At 33.9% G+C, this 11,054-nt stretch overlaps 1 protein-coding gene across 1 annotated transcript; it reads right to left on the reverse strand.

Annotated features, from left to right (window-relative positions):
- Positions 1 to 3,616: 3,616 nt before the first annotated feature.
- On the reverse strand, positions 3,617 to 6,961 carry LOC123526917 (uncharacterized). The gene has a single exon (XM_053535488.1). It carries the CDS (start codon positions 6,959 to 6,961, stop codon positions 3,617 to 3,619), a length of 3,345 nt encoding a protein of 1,114 aa, XP_053391463.1.
- Between the last annotated feature and the right edge of the window lie 4,093 nt (positions 6,962 to 11,054).

Here is an 11,054-nt window from a genome sequence, read left to right on the forward strand (position 1 = left end):
TAACATTCTGACCAAGTTTAATTAAGATTTGGCCAAAATTGTGACCTCTAGAGAGTTAACAAGCTTTTCCTTTTGATTTGACCTGGTGACCTAGTTTTTGACCCCAGATGACCCAATATCGAAGATGTCAAAGACTTAATTAAAGGGAAACATTCTGACCTGGATATATTAAGATTGGGCCCAAATTGTGACCTCTAGAGTGTTAACAATCTGTTCCTTTTATTTAACCTGGTGACCTGGTTTTTGACCCCAGATGACCCAATATCAAACTCGTCCAAGATTTTACTGAGGGTAACATTCTGACCAGGTTGGGCCAAAAATGTGACCTCTAGAGTGTTAACAAGCTTTTCCTTTGATTTGACCTGGTGACCTAATTTTTAACCCAAGATCACGACCAATATGGAATTCGTCCAAGACATTATTGAGGGTACTAACATTCTGACAAAGTTCCATTAATTTGGGCCAAAATTGTGACCTCTAGAGTGTTAACAGTCAAATTGTTGACGACGGACGACTTACGACGGACACAGGGCGGTCACAGAAGCTCTCATGTTTGAGCACTTCGTGCTCAGGTGAGCTAAAAAAGAATGGATGTATCTTAGTGGTCTTAAAATGTTGTTACCAATATGACAAAAATGGAATAAATTATACACTGTTACTTAATATATGGGCTTGACATTTTATCCAGTGGAACCTGTCTCAACTGATAACTTAATGAAAAGATTTCAAGTTGGACCTAAGAAGGGATATGAAGTTATTAGATTTTTAACTTTAGATCAATAAGATTTACAAAACATTCCAGACTGGGAAATATTTAGTTCCATATTAATGATTAGTTTAAACACTTTCAAACTGTACTTAAGAAATAAACAAGAGGGCCATGATGGCCCTATATCGCTCACCTGAGTTTAGTTGGGCCCACTATATGATGCTACATACCAAAGACATTAAATTTTATCATATACTAGTTACTGTTTGTAAATGACCAGTTAAACACATTTAACTTAATAATAACAACAATTTTTGTGTATCTCACTTTTAATGTTTTTGTGATGGCTTGTCATTATGTTTCTATAAAATGAAGGTTCTAAACCATTGTTGAATATTAGTATTTTACTTAATATAGGCATTGTTTTACAAAAGTTGTATTATGTATTTAATTGTATGTTCCAAGACAGCATGACACGTTTTTATGACAATAATAATATTTCTAAGGTAGTTCTGCACATTCGGATTGACCAACAAATTTTTCATAATGGTGTCTACAGGAAAATCTTAACTTTCATAACATTTTCACGAATAGAAATTTTTCTACAATGTAGATTTTAATGAAACTTCTGTTATAAAAATATGATCTATAATGTGGTGAAATAAAATGTATAGGTCCATGTGCTTATTTTTGAGATATATGACCATGATTAAAGTGAACCGCACATTCATGTTAATTTTAATTTTGAATTATTAAATGTTTCAGATGTTTTAATATCATATTTCAACTTTAGAAAGATAGTAACAGTGCCACTGAAATAAATTTAGTCACAGAATGCTATTAATTCATAAATGATCCAGGCTTTATTCTACATTTTAGTTGTTATGCTATAACTTCCAGTTTATCAAATGTGCAGAACTACCGTAAACAAGTGCAGCAGCCAAGAAATTTTTTAACAGAAGCAGACTGATTAAAATCTATATTTTTTTCCATACACCTATTCATTCTTATTGCAGCTGGGTTGTCTGTTATTAATATGAACATTTGAGCAATAATATAAAGTCAGTGTCTTAATATGATAAAAGCAACTAACAACAAAAACATTTTTAAAACTATTAAACATAACTAACAACAAAACATGAAAGGGGACAACAGAAAATTTGATATATACATGATTCTAAATTATTATTAATGAAGTGTACTCATAAAAGATTTATAAATCATTGCCGTAACCAGAACTGAAAAAAACACCGAGGCAGAATTTTTTCTGGAATGAGTGTTGCATATATTGGCATAGGTACAAACTACGACTGTACAAGTCATTAATTAATTTGAACATTTTTTCTTCACTATAAAAAGCATAATGGAGTTGTGACATATATTAAGGCATGGTTACAGGGGCCAATCCTGAGAAAAAATTTGGAATTCTACAAGTCAAAATGGTGCATTTTAAGTTATTTCAGATAAAAAAAATCTGAACAAAACACACATACAACTTGCCTGCAATAAATTGGAGTACAAGTTGAGATCTGGGGTGGTCCTCCTTGAAAATTTTTGACACTATACAATACATAGCTGTGCATTTTAAGCGATTTAGACAAAAATCTGAGCACATCAGAGTAAAATGTAAACACTACTCGCCAGCATAATTGGAGTACACGTCGAGAGTTGGGTGAGAAATTTAGAAATTATACAAGACAAAGCTGTGCATTTTAAGCCATCTTAAAAAAAATATGAGCAAATAAGGTTAAAAAGTATGCACTATTCGACTGCATAATTTGAATACAGGTAAAAATGGGTTTTCGAGATCCTCCCCAGGAAACTTTCAAATTATAAAAGACAAAATGGTGCATTTTAATTTAACACATCTTTGACCAAAAAAATCCGACAGAATCGGGTTGAAATGTACACATTACCCGCGCAGAAATAGAGATAGGGGTTCGGGGTCCTCACCGTGAAATTATACAAGATAAAATGGTGCATTAAAGCCATCTCTGACAAAAAAATCTGAGCAAATCAGGTTAAAATGTGGGCATACACCCTACTTGTTTGTCTGCGTAATTGGAGTGAAAGTACAGGTGGGGTTCGGGACCCTCTTAGAGAAATTTGGAAATTCAATAAGGCAAAACTATGCATTTCAAAGCCATTTCAGACAAACGAATCTCAGCAACTCAGGTTGACAGGTTTACCACACTAGACTGGTAAATCGGAAAACAGGTATTGGGCTAACTGTTAAGTTATACAAGAAAAAAGTATGGCTTTTTTCAGCCAGTTTAGATGTAAAATTGTTAGCAAAATGTTATGTGATTCACAAGCAGAAGTACAAAATTAAGTGCTTATGTGAGGTCATCCCATGATGCCAAAGATGTGTCGAGAATATGAAAACATTTGATCAACACGACCACATGCTAAGCAAAATTTCTATGATTGTATCTAGTATTTCATATGAAAAGTAGTAACTAAATACACAAAGGTGAGTAATTCCTACCACGTTTTCAAATACAAAAGAATGTAATTACATAACACACATGCATTTTACTATAATAATAACCATTAAACTTTCTAAATGCAACAACTTATAAGTTCCTCTGCTATAATTTCAAGTATGTTTAAAACTTAGATATTACATCAAAGCTGTTTTACACTTAAGACAAATACAACAGCAATAAAAATTCATCTAAAACTTAAAAAAATGGAAAACTTTGTCAAAATGTTTATAATAAGACCAAAGACATATAATTATATTGCAAATAAAATGTAACAAGTGGCCACCCAGAAACAAAGTTAAACCACTATGAATGCCAACCTCTATATGGAGAGGTTGGCATTCATCATACCAGGAGGGTGAAATTGTTAAGTGATTTTAATTCAGTTTTGTGACTAGTTCCAATGATAATGCAAAAACTGTTATGTATAAAAGTAAACAAGTTTGTGATCTGACCAGTATGTTTCTATAGTTCCAACACTGCCACTACAATTTGCAAATACCAGATCTATTGTTAACCCGTGATCGGTTGTTGGTTCATGCATCATTTGTTGGCAACATAATCTTTCGATCATAAATCGTTTCAGACTGTCATTTTGTGAAACATCTATATTGAAATCTCCCATGATAACTAATGGTTTATCTGAGTCGAGGTGCTCAAAAAGCTGTTTTTCAATAGTTGAAACAAGACTATGAAAAGAAAGACCGGGTGATTTGTACAGCATCACAATTTGCATTTGCATTAGCATATGTTTTACATCTACGACTATCCACTCAAAATTCGTTGTACTATAGCAATGGCATTTAGAAACTGTGATATCATTTTTAACATACAAGGCTAAACCATGAGACGGTCTGATGTTCTGTTTTGTTTGGTTTTGGTCATTTCTTATTAGCTGAAACCCATTTATTGAATAGTCTGAATTTTCATCTCTTCGGACTAATCTTGTTTCAGCAAGTCCAATCACATGTGTCGACATGATATTCTGCTCTACTGCTACATCTTCAAAATGTCTGCGCAATGATCTACAATTGTTATAGACTATTTTAAAATGTTGATCAGAATTGACTGTGTCAAGTGGGACATAACAGAGTTGAAGATTTGCTTTAGAATAAAGTCTTTCCATTTCTACTTCTACACGTTCATCCAAAGACAATGCCTGTTCATTGAAGTTCAAAATATGGAGGTTTTTAATAGATCTCACTCTGCTTGAAGCTACATAATGGATATGTGGATTTTTTCTTGGTTTACGTTGTGACAAATCTATAACAACTTGGTCAAGAGTGGTTCCCTGAGCTCTGTGAACAGTTTTACCTGCAGACGGTTGTAATGGAAACTGTATTCTCTGAATTGTGTTTTGTCTCAGTGGAAATGTTCGCTCTATGTCAAATATGGGAGTCCAACTGTCATCAATTAAGTGATGATAAAAACCTCTATTGTGATATTTTTTTCGTCTTTCAGTGCCTATTCGTTTGTTATCAAAGTTTACCCATATAATACTGTGTCTATTTGTTTCAGCTTGCTTGTATTCTATATATTTAACTACACAAGAGGCACCATTAGTTAGCCCATCTTCTGTATCAATATTAACAGTCAAGTCATATATCATGCCAACCACTACTATCAAAGAGTAGTGCAAACCCATCGTACTACAGGCAACTCTTGGTAATCTTTTCAAAATATCATTTTGTCTATCCTGTGATATGTTTGCTCCTACAACTGAGTCATGACAAGAAATTTCAACTTTTTGAGAATTAATGTTATTGATGATTTTGTCATTAAATGCTTGCATAAAGCAATTTTTTGCAAATATATGGGGTGCATTCTGTAGGTATGTTACCGAGTTTGGATCAACCTGACATTGTTGGATCTGTTCTTTGTCATGGTCTGTCATTTTATTGTAACGTAACCTGTTTAACAGCTCTGCAAATTCATTGTCATTCTTTTGTCGCATGATCTCAGTCAACTCAAACATGGAAAAGTGATCTTGCCAGAAATTAGTTGCTAAAGCAGATGCATCATGTGTAAGGTCTTGAAATATCCAAGATCCTGCCACTGGCTTTAACTGGTACAAGTCACCTACAGCTATGATGCTTTTACCACCAAAAGGTATTCTTGTGCCCGTCAGTTCTTGAAGTCTTTGGTCAATAAACTTTAGCATTGAATTGCTAACCATTGATATCTCATCTATAATGACAACTGAAAGGTTTCTATACTTTGACCTAAATGTGTTGAGCTTGTCACAATTTAAAGTTTGTTCCTTTTGCTTAAATTTTTGATGGAAAGCTGTCGATATTGTTGAACCATTGATGTTGTAAGCTGCTTTACCAGTATACGCACACAACAGTACCCTTTTCTCATCTGCATTTTCACCTTCTCTGAGATTAAAATATCTGTACAAGGTCTGATACAAAGCCTTTATTACTACACTTTTACCAACACCTGCTCCTCCAGTCAAAAAAGCATACAATGGCACATCATTTGTTTTTACCCAATGTATAACATGGTTGAAGAAGTGTCTTTGTTTTGTATTCAAACATCTCAAAAGTTCTCTGTAGTGTTCATCTGGCATCACATTTTCATTTACATCAATTGTAGCAGATGAAGCACAGCTTCCTAGTTCAATACCAATATCATATTCTCTCTGCTCATTAGCTCTATCAGGATTGAAATAAACAAATGTCTCAGATTCAACTGACTCTTCCTCAGCTGTTTCTGCTTCAACTTGTTGTGTTTCTGGGGCTATTTCATCATACGCATCAAAGTCATTTTCTGCAGCTTCCCGAGCCATTTCTAGCTCCTCAACATGGTGTTCATACAGTTTGCACTTGCTGTCAATTTGATGCTTTTTTGCTTCATAATGCTCCTTATAAGTTTCATAGTTAGCTGTCAAATCTGTCATTTCATTTCTCCATGGCAGAAACAAAAGAAGTTTTTCTCGAAAATGATTATCTTCATCTGATTTGAGATTAAATCGAACATAACGAATAACTTTGTGGTTTTGTCTCTTTCTAATTTTGATACCATTTTTCAGTACCAAGAGAGTTTGGTCATCATTGAATACTTCATGTTCAACCATGTTATCATCGTCATTCACATCTTGGTCAGTAGGAGGAGTATCATCATCATTTGGATAGACAACTTCTAACTGTGATACATAATCAGCAAGACACCAGTTTTCGAGACACGTTGGTCTTCTTGAATACCTTCTGATGATATTGTCAGCTACAATATCTGTTGAAGAATCTGGCAGCTTGTCCAATACACTTTTTGTCTTGAGAACCTGTATTCGCTGATTTGGTTGTGACGTGTTAATAAATATTACATCTCTTGTGCTCCTAGTCAAAGGCATTTGAAGTACTAAGTAAGCTGCTTCTTGGGCACTAACCTCAACACTATTTGAAAATACATTTCCAATGTGTCGAACCTGTCTCTTTATATCTAAATTTCCATTTCTGGCCTCCTTTGCAGCAGCATGCAATAATGTACTCATTCCCCTCTGTGATTTACTAATATAAGATACAATGTACATTGCACAAGCATATGGGTCTAATACAAACTGAATATCAATGTTTGCTTTCCAGGCTCTTAAGACTGCCTCGTTGTACAAATTTACACGAATATCTTTAGGTGTCCTTTCTAGAAATACTTTAGATGCTTTTAAAGAACTTCGTATGCACTTAATATAGTCTTCCTCTGTCATTTCCAAAAATTCAGTTAAAAACTGTTCATACAATATATCTAATCCATCTTTTTCAGAATTCATTTTCTCTTGTACCTTTTGTACATTTTCTTGTACTTGTCAACATCTGACTCAAGTGGCTCTAGAACCATTGTCTGATTTAATGGTTGAAGTGGGTAACCAAATCGACAAATTTTATCCTCCTTTTTGTGACAGGTCCTTGAATGTTTATGAATTTGTAACTGAATCAAATCTTGTAAGTGTATTTCATCTGAACGGCATTTCAAATACTTGTCAACATAAGCAGTTATTTCTTCATTGGAACTACTGTTATATTTGGGAGCATCTTCCACCCAAACTATCATATGAATATGTGGAGAACCTCTCTGTTGAAATTCAACTCGATAGAAATAGTCTGTCATACAACCAAGGCAATTGTGAGAACTTTTCAAAACAATTTTTATAAATTGCTGAACCCTATGCTCAAAATATCGAGAACATGTTACAGGGTCTTTTTGAATCAGCTTTATTTTCTGTTCCCACGTCAAATTGTTTATCTGCTCTTCAGAATATTCAATGCCATCATTAAGATTTGATAACATATTCAATAAATCTGACCATCTTGTATCTGCAGATGAAAGTGACATGAACCAAGTTGGCAAACCGAGTTGTCGTATCATTGCAAAGATATCTTTTTTTCTTGTTTCTAAATATGATGGAGAATTTCTAAGCTGTTTGAAAATGTAATATCCTTGATCTTTTTGTACCATGTCATCCATGTAGTCTGAATTTCTAGCCTGAACTGCTGTCAATTTCTTCTTTTCAAAATTACCTCTTCTAACAGCAAGATTAACTTTGTCATTTAGTTGCTTCATTTGAATTTTTTCAATTTAAAAAATATATTTGGTACACTATTGGCTGCTCGTCTATCACTGCTTCTCAGTTCCCATTTAGCAATATCACTATAGCTTACAGGGATTAATCTTTCTGCATTGTCAGTTCTCCTTTGTCCACAAAATATGGTTGGGAAACATAAAAATTCTGAATCTGTATCTTGATATATACTAAGAGGTCGCTGACCTTCTCCTGGAGCAAAGGTAAATGTATTGTTTCTATTCTCAATATCTGCATCATCAAGAAGAGTGTCTATGTTTCCTACATTTTCTTGTGTGTTTTCTTCTGCATCTGAATCATAAGTTGAATTTTCTAGACTTTCACCTTGAAAAGCAGACATAACATTTTTGTCTTTTTTTGTAAAACTGTCAGGTGTTGTAATATCAGATGAAAAAAATTCTTGCATTGTATCTTCGCAGTCTTTTGTTACATATGCAGCCCATTCTTCATCTATTAGCACTGTTGAGTTTTTGTAAAAGTCACTATTTCTCTTAAGCCAGTGCAATGCTACTAAAACACGTAATGGCCGCACATTCTCTGAAAACGCACAGGATTTGTATGACAATTTCTTTTTCAATTTAACAGCTACTGTTACATTTTCATCAAATGGTCTTGGAAGTGCATTTACAACAGGTTGAATATCAACAGGAACATTGACAACATTCCCTTTCACAGAATACTGACGACCCCTTGGCAACTCTCTGATCTGCATGAATGGTATACGTAAAGAAATTAATCTTTCTTCCAATGGATGCAAATGAAGCTCATTTGGTTTTTCTGGCCAACTCATACCATTTTTTAATGATAACTTTGGAACTTTTTTTTTTAAAAGACTGGTTTTACAAGTTGTACATATCCATTCTAAACCATCAATAGACAATGTCCCAGTCAAAAGCTGTGAATCAATAACACGTTTAATGCTGCTAATATTGCAAACACTTTGCTTAAACCAGGTCTGCTTACAACAAGTGCAGATAAACTGAGGTCCAACTTTTATGCCTTCATGAAATAGTGAGATGCAACTGTCAATATCACTTCCTTGCTTCGTTCGTTTAGCAGCAATGTTCTAAGTTTGCCTAAAATCAGGCTTCTTTCGCTTTTCAGCTTTTCTGGTCTTATCATTAAGTAAGTATCTTTCTTTTGTCCTAGCATGTGAACGAGATATTAGTTTTGTTATCCTTTCTTTTTCTAGCACATAAGGTTTCATTCTAGCACTTCTTTTTGAGGCTCTCTGAACAAGGATTTCCTTACTTCTGAACTCTTCATCAGCTCTTGCTTTTTGCTTTGAAGTTTTCTGCATGTCTTTTTCCTTATTTTTGAACTCTACATCAACTCTAGCTTTTTGTTTTGATTCTCTTTCTTTGTTTGCGTAACCTAAAGCTCTTGCTTTCTGTTTTGAAGTTTTCTGCATTTCTTTTTCTTTACTTCTGAAATCTATGTCGGATCTTGCTTTTTGTTTTGAAGTTTTCTGCATGTCTTTTTCCTTATTTTTGAACTCTACATCAACTCTAGCTTTCTGTTTTGAAGTTTTCTGTATTGCTTTTTCCTTATTTTTGAACTCTACATCAAGTCTAGCTTTTTGCTTTGAAGTTTTCTGCATTGCTTTTTCCTTATTTTTGAACTCTACATCAAGTCTAGCTTTTTGCTTTGAAGTTTTTCCTGCAAGTTGCTTTTTGCTTTAATTTTATTGTAAACTCTACATCAAGTCTAGCTTTTGCTTTGAAGTTTTCTGCATTGCTTTTTCCTTATTTTTGAACTCTACATCAACTCTACCTTTTTGTTTTGATTCTCTTTCTTTGTTTGCGTAACCTAAAGCTCTTGCTTTCTGTTTTGAAGTTTTCTGCATTTCTTTTTCTTTACTTCTGAAATTATGTCGATCTTGCTTTTGTTTTGAAGTTTTTTGCATTTCTTTTTCTTTACTTCTGAAATCTATGTCGGATCTTGCTTTTTGTTTTGAAATTTTCTGCATGTCATTTTCCTTATTTTTGAACTGTGTTTCAGTTCTAGCTTTTCTTTTTGAAGCTGCTTGGATTTCTCTTTCTTTTTCTTTAAACTCTGGATTAGTTCTTTTAGCTTGTTTAAATTTCTTAAAGTACTCTTTCCTATCTTTCTTTTTATGTCTTACAACAATCCAATCTTCTTGTTCCCCCGAGTTCTGCATAAGACTGCTTTTTTGCTTACTCATTTTATGATCTCTTCTTATCTCTTGATCTTCAAAGTATTTTGCTAATAGATCTGAGGCATTACTACTTTCCCCACCTGAGACAGCTAATCGCAACGGCAATATTTCATACTGACAAGACAGATCAATCTTCATGCTACTATACATAGCATACATAAAGGTAACAAGATCATCTAGGCAGATAAATGACATCAACACACATTTACCATCAGGACTAGACAACCCATCTTTACCATGTGAATGAGAATCAAAAAGCCAGAACAAGTCATCTTTGACAAAAACTGCTGAACAAATTGCTCCAATCATCACCAAAACATGTTGTACATTTTGAAATGCTGTATGTAAAGACTGGTGTAAAGAAGGTAAAGCAGAACTGCCAAACTGTTCAACAGCAACTCCTGATATAATGTCTGCCTTTTCAACACAAACAAGCCTTGATAGAACGTTTACTTTATCTGGAATTTCGTCTAGACTCAGCAATCTGTGTCTAAATTTTTCAAGACGTTTCAAGGTGTTTAAAACACTTTTATATATCTGATCACCTGTATTAAACACATCATCTAATAACTCTCTTGATGAAAAATTAGAATACTGTGCATAAATTAAAGCACACAATGCATTAATAGTACACTGACTTCCTCTTGAATCAACAGAAAATCTGACATCACCTTGATGGTAAGAACCAAATATTACTGACCTACTACTTTCATTCATAGATTTAACAGCATGAGCATAATACAGAGTTTCATTTTTATTCACTGATGCAACATTTTCTACTGTCATAATGACAGGATCTAGTAAAATTTGATCCACATTTTCAACTCTATTTAGTGAAAGAATTTCAGGCTCAGAACAAGTCTCATTATCAATCAGAATTTCAGGCTCAGTACAAGTCTCATTATCAATCAGAATTTCAGGCTCAGTACAAGTCTCATTATCAATCTGAATTTCAGGCTCATTATCAATCTCAATATCAATCAAAAATTCCAGCTCATTATCAATGCACTCAGATGGTCCTTTATCAAATAAAGGACTAATGGGGCGGGCTCCACCCCCATCTGAGTTAACCAGGCGCCCATTTTCTCCATCATTCTTCCGAAT

The sequence above is a fragment of the Mercenaria mercenaria genome, unplaced genomic scaffold (assembly GCF_021730395.1).
Source record: "Mercenaria mercenaria strain notata unplaced genomic scaffold, MADL_Memer_1 contig_4861, whole genome shotgun sequence".
Classification (NCBI taxonomy): Eukaryota; Metazoa; Mollusca; class Bivalvia; order Venerida; family Veneridae; genus Mercenaria; species Mercenaria mercenaria.